This window comes from Medicago truncatula, chromosome 2, assembly GCF_003473485.1.
Source record: "Medicago truncatula cultivar Jemalong A17 chromosome 2, MtrunA17r5.0-ANR, whole genome shotgun sequence".
Classification (NCBI taxonomy): domain Eukaryota; kingdom Viridiplantae; phylum Streptophyta; class Magnoliopsida; order Fabales; family Fabaceae; genus Medicago; species Medicago truncatula.
The window spans coordinates 36,484,064-36,498,535 of NC_053043.1; the positions used below are offsets into that span (position 1 = coordinate 36,484,064).

At 30.9% G+C, this 14,472-nt stretch overlaps 2 protein-coding genes across 2 annotated transcripts; both read left to right on the forward strand.

The window, feature by feature from the left end:
• The first annotated feature begins 1,061 nt into the window (after nt 1-1,061).
• LOC25487130 (cytochrome P450 72A68-like) lies at nt 1,062-5,449 on the forward strand. The gene is made up of 5 exons (XM_013608989.3): nt 1,062-1,457; nt 3,320-3,537; nt 3,695-3,939; nt 4,208-4,595; nt 4,854-5,449. Exons 1-5 carry the CDS (start codon nt 1,184-1,186, stop codon nt 5,283-5,285), a joined length of 1,557 nt encoding a protein of 518 aa, XP_013464443.1. The 5' UTR covers nt 1,062-1,183; the 3' UTR covers nt 5,286-5,449.
• A 3,503-nt stretch (nt 5,450-8,952) lies between these two features.
• Nucleotides 8,953-13,545, forward strand: LOC25487132 (cytochrome P450 72A68). The gene is made up of 5 exons (XM_013608991.3): nt 8,953-9,361; nt 10,483-10,700; nt 11,298-11,542; nt 12,169-12,556; nt 13,032-13,545. The coding sequence occupies exons 1-5, from the start codon at nt 9,088-9,090 to the stop codon at nt 13,461-13,463; spliced, it is 1,557 nt and encodes a 518-aa protein (XP_013464445.2). The 5' UTR covers nt 8,953-9,087; the 3' UTR covers nt 13,464-13,545.
• The last annotated feature ends 927 nt before the right edge of the window (nt 13,546-14,472 follow it).

Genomic DNA, 14,472 nt, shown 5'->3' on the forward strand with positions numbered 1-14,472 from the left:
AGGGTGTCTATAGAATGACTTTTTCTCTCTTCATTTTTTTTGTGAATTTCATTTAATATTTTATAATGAAAGAAATGAGTGTTAAAAAAATGTAATAATTTAGAGTTGTTAGTGGGACATATTAATAAATTTTGTTATGATGCTTAGTTAGAGAAATTGAGTGCTTATTAGATATTTATATTAAAAAATTATAAAATAAATTATGTATGTGAGACTCATTTAAACACCCAAGGGAGTTCCATTATGAATGATCTTAGTATAATAGTTTATTTCATTTGGCAAATTTCATAAAAGAAATGAACTTTCTTTTCTTAGATTTTGTTGACAGTTCCTTACTGCACTCATTTTTTCCTTTACCGTGTGGTTTTTTCCTTTTGAACTTTTGTGATAAAATTTTCAGCGAGACAGTTGTTATCTTTTTCTTTTTTTTTAGTTAGGTAGTTTAGTGGCTAGAATTCACCTTATAAAGTGAATAAATGGAATGTTCGGAGTTCAAACTCCGACTCCTACATATAATAAAGTATTGTCCTATCAACTGAGTTATGCTCACATGACAACAGACAGTTGTTATCTATCATGCCTCTTTATAATCTTGGGTATAGGCCTAATCCTCTAAATTGTTTTTTTATGTTTTTATATTTTAATAATATGGATTAGAGTCCTGGTCATGCACTCTAGTGTTTTTGCTAAAAAAAATATTAAGGAGACGTATTAAAAAGAAAATGAAATTTGCCTTTTTTTCTTTTTTTATAAAAATTCGGTATTCGATCTCAGAATCGACTAATTCAAATGGATCAATCCCACCACCCACTTGCAAAGGCCTCGTTTAAAATCAGAGCAAGCTTTGTATGAACTTAACTCACTGAAATTGACACCGGAGGAAAATGACATTTACTTTTAAAATGAATCAAATATGTTTTTGACAACATCAGAAAAGATTGATAGAAAAAGGAAGGGATTATTTGTTTTTTTTAAGGAATTGTTGACTATTTGTTACTTCTCGTATTCTTAAAATTAATAAAGTAAGATATCAAACCGACAAAAATCTTAGTCAAGGACATGTATCTTAGACTTTTTTATTGCAGCATAACATATCATACTTCCTTTCTTGCTCACCAAATTCTTCTTATTTTATCATCTTTCCCTACTTTCGTTCATTCACCAATTAGTACTCTACACATAAATGGCTACAACTACAGCAATAGTTCTGTTCATTTTGATGACACTTTCACTCATATGGGCATGGAAGATTCTGAATTGGTTATGGTTGAAGCCAAAGAAGCTAGAGAAATTTCTAAGAGAACAAGGACTAAAAGGGAATTCATATAGGCTTTTAGTTGGAGACATAAGAGATCTTCTTAAGATGAGAAAGGAAACAACATCTAAACCTATGAATCTTTCTGATGATATTGCTCCTCGTGTGTTTTCCTATTTCCATCATAGTGTTGCAAAATATGGTATGTCTCTTCTTGTTCCCAACAAACTCTCATATTTCTTTCTACCTTAAAATAAAAAATAAAAAAAATAAAAAAAAAACTCTCATCTTTCTAATTTTATGTATTATATTTGATTATTATTCAATTTTTCCATAAACATTGGATTTAAGTGTCCCGCTTAATTTCTATAATCATTTTATGGCAAGTTTTGGGATAATTGTTCTTTTCTCTCTTCTTATTAGTAAAAAACAATATAGAGATAAATTTGCAAAGAGAAAACAAGAACACTGTGAAAGCATGATAAGAATTATCCAAAAGTTGATCTAAAATAGTGGTACAAATAGCATAATTGCAAAAAAAAAAAATGGAAAATGACTCTTTAATTTCAAATATAAACAGAGATTCTTTTTTCAAATACAAAAGAACTTAATAATGGAATCTTTGCTTATACATGAGAACAAAGGGGTAGTTTAATTATTGATTAGCATAATTTTAAATGGTTTAAATTGGTTTAACTCTGGCCAATGAAAGTTGGTTGCGTTGCTAAGAATTTTACTCACCTACAAGAATATGGATTGAACTACAGCTTTCAATGTGAAGATTTCTTTAATAAATGATATGTAAATACCTTTGTATGCGTTCTATAAACCTGTGACTTACCTTAACTTTGGTGACCGCCTGAATTCAACTCAACTCATCTAAGTTTACTCTTATATAAAATACAAAATGGTTTAACTCCTATTTTTTGAAATTTGGATAGGATTCGTGTTAAATTGTTTTCTATTTCCCCACTTAATTATTTGAGTGCCCCATTACACATTAATTGTTTTATTTATTATTTTGTAGATATAAAGAAAATATGATAAATACTAAAAAAATATATAATTTTATACTTCCTCCAGTCACTATTATAAGCAAAAATTAATTTTATAGACCACATACACAAATTATTAGGGATTGCCACACTTAGAAGTGTCATGTGGACAATTAAGTATTTGATCATGTTATATTTAACATAAATGGATGTGGGTTCTCTTTGGTCCCTCCATCCTCTAGAAGTAAATCTTAATCGTTAAATTAATCTAACCGATGAGAATATTGTTATCTGTGAGCAAGAGTCCTTAAGCTGCTGCCTCAAGCACATCGATTATGAATGAGTTGAAAATGTTTGATATCTAAAAAAAGTCATTTATATGTTAAAACTCTTTCTTTCTTTTTTTGTCAGGTAACCCAGTGGCTAGAATTCACCTTATAAGGTGAATAAGTGGGGTGTCTGGGGTTCGAACCTCGGCCCCTGCATATAATAATGCATTGTCCTACCAACTGAGCTATGCTCACGGGACAACTCTTTAGAGGAAAGTTTAGTGAAGGAGAGAATTGCACACTATGTGAAAGAATCAAAACTGATTATTATTCAATCAATCTCTTAATAGATTACAATCATTGAGTTTACTTATATAGTAAGTATTTCAACTAAGTAAAAACAAACTTAACAAACTAGTTACTTGAATAGCAAGTAACAGTCACCGACTAACTCTATCTAGTTACAAACAAATATACCTAAATCTGATTTATACCTCAACATACCTTATTCTTTTAAAATTTTAAAAGTAATAAACATCTCAAGATCTGACTAAGTGCATGGAGAATACCACTTCTTTCACTATGTTTGCTTTAGGCACAGTTATTTTAGAAACCAGTGAAGTTTTGAAGAACAAGAATAAAAAACAGGACACGGGAAATTCCAAGGAAAAGAAGAGAATCTAGTTGTTTTTTTCTTTTAACAATTTTTGCAGAGGGGAGATTGTGTGAGATCTACAACATTGCAAATAACACACCATGATAAACTGCTTATATATTTTTTGTATATGTTTGTTATGCAGGAAAGAATTCTTTTATGTGGTTTGGACCAACGCCAAGGGTGAACATCTCAGATCCTGAGCTAATTAAATATGTTCTTAACAAAATCTACGACTTCCAAAAGCCTAATGCGAGTCCGCTTGTTAGGTTACTAGCTAATGGTCTTGTAAACCTCGAGGGCGAAAAGTGGAGCAAGCACAGAAAGCTAATTAATCCGGCATTCAATATAGAAAAATTGAAGGCAAGTTTCCTGCGTGCCGTTTTAAACCATGTTAGAACAGTATACTTTTGCAAGAATCAGAAGTTAGGTTTATGAAAAAACATGATTTGAGTTCTTAATGCACATATTTGGTTTCACCTGAGGAATTATAACTCCTAGTTTATCCTTTACACTACAGATCATGTTACCAATTTTCTTCAAAAGTTGTGATGATTTGATTACCAAATGGGAGAGAATGTTGTCATCAGATGGATCATGTGAATTGGATGTTTGGCCTTTCCTTCAAAATTTGGCGAGTGATGTTATTTCTAGAACAGCATTTGGAAGTAGTTATGAAGAGGGAAAAAGAATATTTCAACTTCAAATCGAGCAAGCTGAACTTACAAAGAAAGTTATGATACAAGTTTTCATCCCTGGATGGAGGTACAAATAATTTGTGTATTCAATTTCTTGTTGTCTGATGCAAGATCAAGCATGTGAAATGAATTTTATTCAAGCCCTCGCGATAATTTCTCGCAGCAAACATTAATTAACAACGAATATTTACAATTAACGCACATGATTTGTTACACACATGCTTGTAATAACAACTATTGATTTAATAATCAACGGTTTATAGTCAGGAAGATATTAGAAATAATACTCACATGATATCATGTTAATTACGGAACTAATTATTTTTATTTTGCAGGTTTCTACCAACCTCTACCCATAGGAGGATGAAGGAAATTGACAGAGAAATAAAAGCTTCACTTACTGATATGATTAACAAGAGAGAGATCGCACTAAAGGCGGGTGAAGCAACTAAGGATGATTTATTAGGTATACTTTTGGAGTTGAATCACAAAGAAATGGAAGAACACGACAACAATAAGGATGTCGGAATGAGTCTTGACGATGTAATAGAAGAATGCAAGCTATTCTACTTTGCAGGGCAAGAGACCACTTCTGTTTTGCTTGTTTGGGCAATGATGTTGTTGAGTAGGTATCCTGATTGGCAAGCTCGTGCAAGGGAGGAAGTATTGCAAGTCTTCGGCAATAAAAAACCAGATTTTGATGGACTAAACCAACTTAAGATTGTAAGTATTGCATTCTTCACTTCATAATGAAGAGAATATGCTTTGATGGTGCAGTTACACATAGTTTTCAATCTCAACCGTTAATCTGAGATTAGACAGTCTTGATTACACGATAACAAAATCGGGATTAAAATGATATAGACAATTAATTTATGATCAAATGGTTGAGATAAAAAACTTCTTAACACATGCAATTACTCCACGAAATTCAAATCCATGATTTTGACACTTACTTTGTGATAACTTTCTTTGAGACAGGTCACCATGATTTTGTATGAGGTTCTTAGATTATACCCACCCGCAATCGCGACTTCTCGAAGTACTCACAAAGATGTCAAACTTGGAAACCTAACATTACCAGCCGGAGTGCAAATTACCTTACCGATAGTTTTGGTTCACCATGACTCCGAACTATGGGGTGAAGATGCTAAGGTGTTCAATCCTGAGAGATTTTCTGGAGGAATTTCCAAAGCAACAAATGGGAGATTTTCATTTTTTCCATTTGGAGGGGGTCCAAGAATTTGCATTGGACAAAATTTTTCCATGTTGGAAGCAAAGATGGCAATGGCAATGATTTTAAAAAAATTCTCATTTGAACTTTCTCCATCTTATGCTCATGCTCCAACCCAAGTGATTACCCTTCAGCCTAAATATGGTGTTCATCTTATTCTACGTAAAGTGGCAACATAATGCTCATAATGTAAAATAAAAATCTCATATTGTTGTATAATATATAATAGAGTGTTGGTCAATAATGGGTTTCAAATACTGTCGTAGGTATTGAAACGGATCTGAAAGTTAAATATGTAAATATATAATACAGGTGATAATGTAATGGTGCATGTTGTTTCTTAGTCAAGATCCACTTTAGTCTGCAACAAAAAATTTGAGACTGTTTGTCTCTTACGATAAAAATTATATCTTTTACTTTTATCAAAAAAATTACATATTTTACTCTTACAAAAATAAACCGGAAGACTTTAGTTCCTAACTGAAAATATAGCAAAAAAACTTGTTTTTTATTTATGAATAATTTTTCATCAATAATGTATTTAAGAAACTATTTTTGTTACAATAAATTTAGGGTGAGAGAATGGTATTCAGTCTAAGATAAGGAAGACTTTCAAACTCAAAGAGAACTTACAAAGGTATTTAGATTTACCTCCCTCATAAGGTATTAATAGGGTTCGAACGCATAACTTTAGAGTCTAAATTTTGTCATTTTTAACACTTGATCGAATCTTTGGAGTTATGTATTAAAGCATTTTTAACACAACTTGTTTTGTGACTTCTATATTTTCTTAAATTTATCATGTCTTTCATATATTCCTCTCCATAGTGATCAACCGTGTAAATTGTATTGAATAGAAGATTGTAGAGATACTATATGTACAATGCAATAACCATATATAGAGATGATTATGCTAACTATGATAGAGTTAATCTCTAACTGACTAACTAATGACAACTAACTAGTCTCTAACGAATTGTGTTAATCTTTAGTATATATATCATCATAGGAAACTATATATTATACTAGTTAACCATCACATCTCTATAGTGATCAATTGTGGTGTTGATCCTCTGCATCTCTGATGGATTGGCAGTGCACCAAATCGTAATAAATAATAAAGTAGTAAGTTTATCGTTCTTCATAAGGATTGTCGTTCAACTTAGTAATTAATAAAATTATTTTAAAGGGTCAAAGTAAAGTAAATTTGAGTAGAGTTGCAGGGTTGAATTACTCTACTGAATGCAAAATTAGGTTTATGATTCAGATAATTAACAATGATTAAGGAATCCTTTGAATCCCCCTTCATCTTTGTTGGAATTAAATTTTAAGAAATAGACATCTATGTGTGCTACTTATTAGCTATGTGATAGGAACCACATACTGAAGGGGTCAAGGAAGCCATATGGTTGAAAGGTATTTGAATGGGTTCTGAGATATTTGAATGGATCTTTGAAAGGTGGTCTAAGGTATACAAGGTCACAACCAGGTAGGGATGCTTTGGAGGGATATGTGGATGCGGACTATGCAGGTAACGTAGACACTAGAAAATCTTTGTCAGGTTTTGTGTTTACATTGTTCAGTACAGCAGTAACTTGAAAGGCAAATCAACAATCAGTTGTAGCCCTTTCAACAACTCAAGCAGAATACATAGCCCTTGTTGAAGGGGTCAAGGAAGCCATATGGTTGAAAGGTATGATTGGAGAAATGGGGATTAGTCAAGGGTGTGTGAAGATACATTGTGATAGCCAAAGTGCCATTCATTTGGCAAATCATCAGGTATATCATGAAAGGACAAAACACATTGACATTCGTTTGCACTTCGTAAGAGACATGATTGAGACAAAGGAGATCATGGTAGAGAAAGTGGCATCGGAAGAAAATCCAGCAGACATGTTCACCAAATCATTACCAAGATCACGGTTCAAGCATTGCTTGGACTTGATTAACTTCATTGAAGCATAGATGAAGGATTGGAGAGAGCAGCAAAGTGATTGATGGTTAAATTGGCATCATCACTGATTTGAAGTCAAGGTGGAGAATTGTGAGAGTTAACTTAAAATCAGAAATCTGGAGAATCGTGCCACGATGGAGAAGCATCGCGCCACGATTGTTGAAGCAAGATTCTGAGGAAGCTACTGGAAATTTCGTGGCACGATGGCATCGCTGAAGATAAAAATAAAACGTGTTTTCAGTTAGATTTGTTTTAGTTTTTTAAGGGTTTACTTTCCACTATAAATATAAGCCTTGTATCAGATGATAAAGTGTGTAGAAAAACAGAGTTTAGAAACCAACATACAAACTAGGGTTTATAGAGAATTTCTCTTGGCAACAACACTAGGGTTGGGATTGTTTTGATTCACCTTGAACAAAGCACTATTAGGATTGAGTCTCTTGATCACGGGAAGAGACTGGGACTTGGGTAGAATTAGGTTTGAAGACTGATTCTTGAAACTCATTATCTCTTTGTAAAGAAACTCATATCATTATAGTAGATCGGAGAGCTGCTCTCTCCCCCAGACTAGGTCATCATTAGACCGAACTGGGTAAACAAATTCTTGTATTCTTCTTCTTCTTCCTTTTATCTCTTGCTGTTTATTTTTGTTTGGATTATTTGCTACCCACTTGATTTGATTATTTTGTGTTAATTTACTCCACGCATCAAGTATTATTGATGTGGTTTTCTCAACAAATTCACAAGCAGTTGTTGTATTTATTGTTTTGTTGGTACAAGAAGCAATGTATAGAACTACAACTCACATAAGAGTAAATTGTCGAATTGAAATTTGTCATAAAAGCATAAATGCATAGCATAGCATGCACAAAGCCACGAAATGTGATAGTTGCTTCTCTAGGTATATTGATTATGAACATTCACTATTACAAATTGACAATGGTTGAGAACATTAATTAGTCTTCCTATATATGTATTCATTTTTTCATCATGGTTAATGTCTATTAAGTGGTTTCATCTTTTCATTTTACTTTTGCCTTATTTGATGAGTTGTCTAGGTGATCTTCCATCTTCGTATTGTTTAACCAATCCACTAAGAAATCAATACATGCATTTTGCTTGATGCTTTTGTCTCCTTTAATTTATCTTCTCTTGAATGTTTATATGTTGCTATTTTACCCATTTCTCTCAACCTCTCAATGTATGAGAATATCTTCTCTTTAGTTTCCTAATTTTCGTTTATTCACCATCTTTTATACTCCTTCCTTCCATAATCATTTAATGAGTGATTCATTTGACTACTTCGCACAAATTAGAATATCAAATAAATAAAAGGGTGAGAGTTATACTTTTACTAAATTACCATGAACAAATATTGGTGATTTATTTCTTAAAAAAGTATCGGTGTATTAAGGACTAATTGTCCCTTTTGAAACAATGTCGTCATAATAAAATAAAATAAAAATTTCAAAAAACAATTTTTATGATTTTTGTGAGAGACTAAATTGTTCTGATTTATTTTACTCGTAAAACTAATTTCGAATATGGTCAATATTTAGAGTTATATAGTGTCTTGAATAAAAGTACGGAAATCAGTGAAAAACAATAAAAGAAAAATAAATAAATTAGTTACCTTTTAATTAGTTTTTTATTATACTAACATTTTAAATTAGGTATCCTCTCATAGAATATAATTCATTTCTTTAAATAATTTCAAATAATTAATATTTAACATAATAAAATATCAAAAAAATGGTCAATTAATAATTTGATTGACCAGAAAAAAAGGTCAATTAATAAATTGTATATCAAACTTACCAAATTTATCTGTTTTATATAGAAAATATAAAAAGTTAAGTTTTTAAATAGTTTTTAGTATTTTTCTATCTAAAGTGCCATGAAATATGGCATATATTGAAAGTAGTTAAGAATCACATTCATTACAACTTTTTATAAGAAGGATTTGATCTTAGCATCATCTCATTTTCTTTTTGTCTTCAATAATAACACAGAGATCACTGAGAGAGATGGAAGCATTATGTGCAATATCTGCATGCATAATTCTTCTGGTAACTCTTGTTTGGGCATGGAAGATGCTGATTTGGTCATGGTTGAAGCCAAAGAAGCTAGAAAGAGTGCTAAGAGAACAAGGTCTTAAAGGGAATCCTTATAGGTTTTTAGTTGGAGACATGAAGGAGTATTTAAAGATGGAAAAGGAAGTCAGATCCAAACCCTTGAATCTCTCGGACGATATAGTGCCTCGTGTGTTTCCCTATGGTCATCAAAGTATTACAAAACATGGTATGATTGCTTCGGTCTTAAATATAAGAAATTTTTTGAATATATTTAATATAAATTTGAATTAAAATATATTTGATGACAATTTGCATATGTTTAAGATTGTATGAAGTATTTTCGTTTGGTCAATTTTGTTATTACATTATTCATCTATTTTCTTTTTTTTCAATATACATTTCTTGATTTGATAATCCTTACCGTTAAAAAACTGATAATCCATAAATATATAAGAGATTAGTGAATGTGCGTGCTTACACCCTTGAGAATGCAATTCTCAGCCAAATCTTAACCTAGTTACACGTTGATTTGATTATTTGTCATCTTATATTGAAGATTTATCTCCAAATGAAATGAAGTGATTATTTCTCGACAAGGGTTGGAGTCCCTCGATCTCCCCCCTTCCTCATGGTTTTGTCCCTGTCATTGCACTTTATCTAGGTTGAGTATGAGTTGAGATATTCTTCATTTCTTAAAAATAGAGAGGTCTACTTTAGATAGATAGAAATAAAAAGTAAATATTGAGTATGACTACCATTAAAAAAATTATGATTGAGTTTTTTTTAGAACTTCTTTGTGTTTATTTCTCTGTGTTCTCCCCCATTCAACTTTTAATAGTAACATCAAAATATTCCTAATTACAAGGCAATAGTTTTATGAGCATTTGGAAGCTTGCATTGTAAACAGCGGGATGCTTCTAGTCGTATCCTTCTAACCATTTGGATTTATTTCTAGAAAATTGTTCTTCTCCCTTTCGTTTTTGCTCATTCTCTTAATTCATCGCGAGTTAACTCATGTTCGACATTTTTTAGCGTGAGTTAACTCACACTGGCACTTTTAAGATCAGTTCAATAATTTTTTAAGCCAATTCAACCTATCTTAAAAGTTCTAGTGTAAATTAACTTCCGATGAAAAATGTCAAACGTGAGTTGACTCACGTTAAATTAAGGGAATGAATAATTTTGAGAGGGAGAAGAGCAATTTTCTTATTTCTGTCTCATTTGGCTGATTAGGCCCATCTGTATTACTTAGCCCAATAATCTGTTTTAGTCCTCCCACAGCTTTGTTGATTTGTTAACTTTAATTCAAAAAAATAATTATCATAGAATTGTTTGCTAATAATGCAGGAAAAAGTTCTTTTGTATGGTTTGGACCAACACCAAGGGTGACCATCACAGATCCTGAGTTAGTTAAAGAAATTTTCAATAAGATCTATGACTTCCAAAAGCCTAACTCGAATCCTCTTGTGAGAATACTAGCTACTGGTCTTATAACCCATGAGGGTGAAAAGTGGAGCAAGCATAGAAAGATAATAAATCCTGCATTCCATTTAGAAAAATTGAAGGTTAGTTTCCCTTTACTATACTCCCTCCCTCCAGTCTTAAATATGTTGACTTTGATTTTTTACATAAAATAAAAAAATATATATATTTGGAGTATCTTTTTAGTCCTAAATATAAGAAATTATTGAAATTTTTAAGGTATTAAATTGACTTTTATGTTTTAAGGTGTTTCATATTATCATGCATGTGTCCATGTGAAAACAGCTCATGTCAAGGTTACTTTAGTAAATAATTTTTTAAAATGATCATATTTAATACTTCCTTCGGTCCTTTCTATAAGAAACAAAAGGCATAAATCATGAAGATAAGTGAAACAAATTGAAAATAATTATTTTTATTTAATACTCGTATTAATTTAAATTTATTTCAAGGATACCCCAATATTAGTTACTCTTAAAAGGACCAAAAATATTAACATTTTATTGTCAATGTTTCTTACAAAATGGATAAAAAATATTTACACTTTTGTTTTTTATAAAAATGATTGAAGGGAGTAAGTCTTGTTGGTCTTGATGATTTTTATTTTTTTTCTTAAGACTAAATTTGGTCTTGAAATTTTAACTCTTCATTAATAATCGATCTCTCTTTGTGCACCACAGATGATGTTACCAATATTCTTTAAAAGTTGCAATGATATGATTAGCAAATGGGAGGGAATGTTATCATTAGATGGATCATGTGAAATTGATGTATGGCCTTCCATTCAAAATTTGGCTAGTGATGTTATTGCTCGAACAGCATTTGGAAGTAGTTATGAAGAAGGAATAAAAATATTTCAACTTCAAAAGGAGCAAGCTGAACTTACATTGGAAATTTTGATGAAAGTTTACATCCCTGGTTGGAGGTAAGAATAAATTGTGCATTTTACTACTTTGTGTTACCAATAAAAGATTATGTGTTTGGATGAGGTAATTTGAAATTTATAGAAAAATTACAACTTTAGGCAATTTAAATGCTTCAAATTTCTTTCTCTTTATTTGTTGATAGAGTAAAAAAACATTCTTACACTTTATTGGATTATTTTATAAATTTTCAAAACTTGAGAACCAATTACAAAATAAGAAAAAATATAGACCGATTCACAAAAATATTGAAATTTATGGACCAATTTGCAAATTTTGAAAAATTATAGGAAATAATTTGACATTTCTTGAAAATTTATAGAGACCAATTTTTAAATTTTGATAGAATTGAAAGGATCAATTTGAGATTCACAATGCATATATTAACGAAGGAATTTCAAATTCTTGATTTTAGATGATATTTGAAATTTCGTAAATTAAACTTTGAAAAATAAAAAAAAACATAAAGTTCTTTTATTTTAATTTATAATTCATTCAATCAAATTTACATATAAAAAATTGAAATTCCCCTCTAAAATTACATTGTCTCAAAAAATTCTTCCTATAAATACACTCTTAAAAATGTTATGTATAATATAATTAAACTCTAATAGAGTTTTTTTTCTAGGTTTCTACCTACTACTACAAACAAAAGGTTGAAGGAAATCAACAGGGATATAATAGCTTCTTTGAATGATATTATTAACAAGAGAGAAAGAGAAATAAAGGCAGGTGAAGCCACTAAGAATGACTTATTAGGTATTCTTCTTGAGTCAAATCACAAGGAAATTAAAGATAACAACAACAATAAGAATGTTGGAATGAATCTTGATGATGTAATCAAGGAATGCAAGCTATTCTACCTTGCAGGGGAAGAAACCACTTCAGTTTTGCTTGTTTGGACAATTGTATTATTGAGTAGGCACCCTAATTGGCAAGCACGTGCAAGAGAGGAAGTGCTACAAGTTTTTGGCAACAAACAACCAGATTTTGAAGGACTAAACCATCTTAAGATTGTAAGTATCTCCTAAAAATTCACTGTTTATCGATCAATTTAGTGACTGGATTATTCCAGTCTCCATTAGGATCGGTCCAATAATCTTTAAAACTAAGTCAGACCTAAAGCAAATTTTGATATATGAGTCCTTTTTTATCGGCATATGAGGTCTTTTTTTCTTATAAAATTTAAAGAAAGATTTGTTTTTTGTTCGTAGGCCGCTTTTGGTGGTATTACCCTTGGACCAGCCTCGGTCTCCATAGGACCAATGTAGTGACCACATTTTGCAATTAATCGCTGAATGATTATGTGATTAAATAAGAGACCAAATCAAAAATATCACTAAACCACTTGTTTGAATTAGCGAATGATTTAGTGACGGATTTCACATTTTTGGTCTCTTAATAACGGTTTTTGGTATAGGGATTTTTTCGTGATATTGAACATTATACAAAACATATCACTTACAAATATCATCAATCTTTTTGTGACAGATGACCATGATTTTGTATGAGGTTCTAAGGTTATACCCACCAATAACCGTGCTTCCTCGAGCCATTCACAAAGACGTAAAAGTTGGAAACCTAACATTACCTGCCGGAGTCCAGATTACCTTACCAATAGTTTGGATTCACCACAACCATGAACTATGGGGTGAAGATGCTAAGGTGTTCAATCCTGAGAGATTTGCAGAAGGAGTTTCAAAAGCAACAAATGGTAGAAATTCATTTTTTCCATTTGGAGGGGGTCCTAGAATTTGTATTGGACAAAACTTTTCCATGTTGGAAGCAAAGATGGCAATAACATTGATTTTGCAGCATTTCTCATTTGAACTTTCTCCAACCTATGCTCATGCTCCAGCTTCAGTAATTACCCTTGAGCCACAGCATGGTGCTCATATCATTTTGCGTAAAGTGGAAATATAAAAAAATTATGTTTGGTTCTAGCTGCTGGAAAACACATTGTGTAATAATAAAAACCTCTTTGGAATTTTTTTTTTTTTTTTTTTTTTTGAGGGAACCTCTTTGGAATTCTATAATGTGTTTGGTTACATTTTATATTAATAACGTATGAGAGTTAAAACTATTTTATAATGTTAAAAAATTAATTGTGCTTTAAGATGTTGTTATGTATTATGCTTCTTGAAAATTAGGCTCAAAAGTTTAGTAGAAAGGTTGGCAAAATTGGCTACCTATATTGATTCAAATTGCTATTGAGTAAACTCTTGCAATCTTACTCCTAATGAGCTCCTTAGTCAACAAGGTTGCTTGTTTCCTCTCATTATTGTGATTGTTTCAACTTTCAATGATTACAACGATTGATATTTTTCATGATTAATCTCGACCTATGAAGTCTGAATACTTTAAAATGGAGACATACCCGTATTAGATACGTATTGGATATTGATACTTCACGGTTATTAGATACGAAGTATCAGAATTAATTACATTAATTTTTAAAAAATATTTTATTAAATACATATAAGATACTCCGCTGATACACAAGATACTTATAAGATATTTCACAAATATGTATTCTAGAAAAGATGAAAGGTAAAAAAGTGAGATAATGCTCTAAAAATTCAGTAGAGATGTGTGTGGTTCAATTTTAGATATGCATCATTAGAATTGTTTCTCGGTGAACCACTTAAATTTATACTTCTTGTGGATGAAGGTAATGAGAGAAAGGTGATTCAATTAATCAACATTAGATAAAGTTTGTGTTGAGTTCTTTTAATGATGTTTCTTTCTATATCCCAACATATGAAAATATAATATAGTTTATAAGAAAACTTTACATTTTTTTATTTTGATCACACGTATTAATTTTTTAAAAATTTTGACTTTTATAATAATATAATAATAAAGAGTAATCAATGCTTATGTACTTTAAGTATTTTACACACATAAAGAGTAATAAAGAATAATAAAGAGT

What these genes read in the sequence shown, in the direction of transcription:
- LOC25487130 (XM_013608989.3), top strand. Translation starts at nt 1,184, where the DNA reads ATGGCTACAACTACAGCAATAGTTCTGTTCATTTTGATGACACTTTCA. An exon ending in TCAATATAGAAAAATTGAAG is followed by an intron (nt 3,538 to 3,694) that starts GCAAGTTTCCTG and finishes TTTACACTACAG; the next exon opens with ATCATGTTACCAATTTTCTT. An exon ending in GACTAAACCAACTTAAGATT is followed by an intron (nt 4,596 to 4,853) that starts GTAAGTATTGCA and finishes TCTTTGAGACAG; the next exon opens with GTCACCATGATTTTGTATGA.
- LOC25487132 (XM_013608991.3), top strand. Translation starts at nt 9,088, where the DNA reads ATGGAAGCATTATGTGCAATATCTGCATGCATAATTCTTCTGGTAACT. An exon ending in TCCATTTAGAAAAATTGAAG is followed by an intron (nt 10,701 to 11,297) that starts GTTAGTTTCCCT and finishes TGTGCACCACAG; the next exon opens with ATGATGTTACCAATATTCTT. An exon ending in GACTAAACCATCTTAAGATT is followed by an intron (nt 12,557 to 13,031) that starts GTAAGTATCTCC and finishes TTTTTGTGACAG; the next exon opens with ATGACCATGATTTTGTATGA.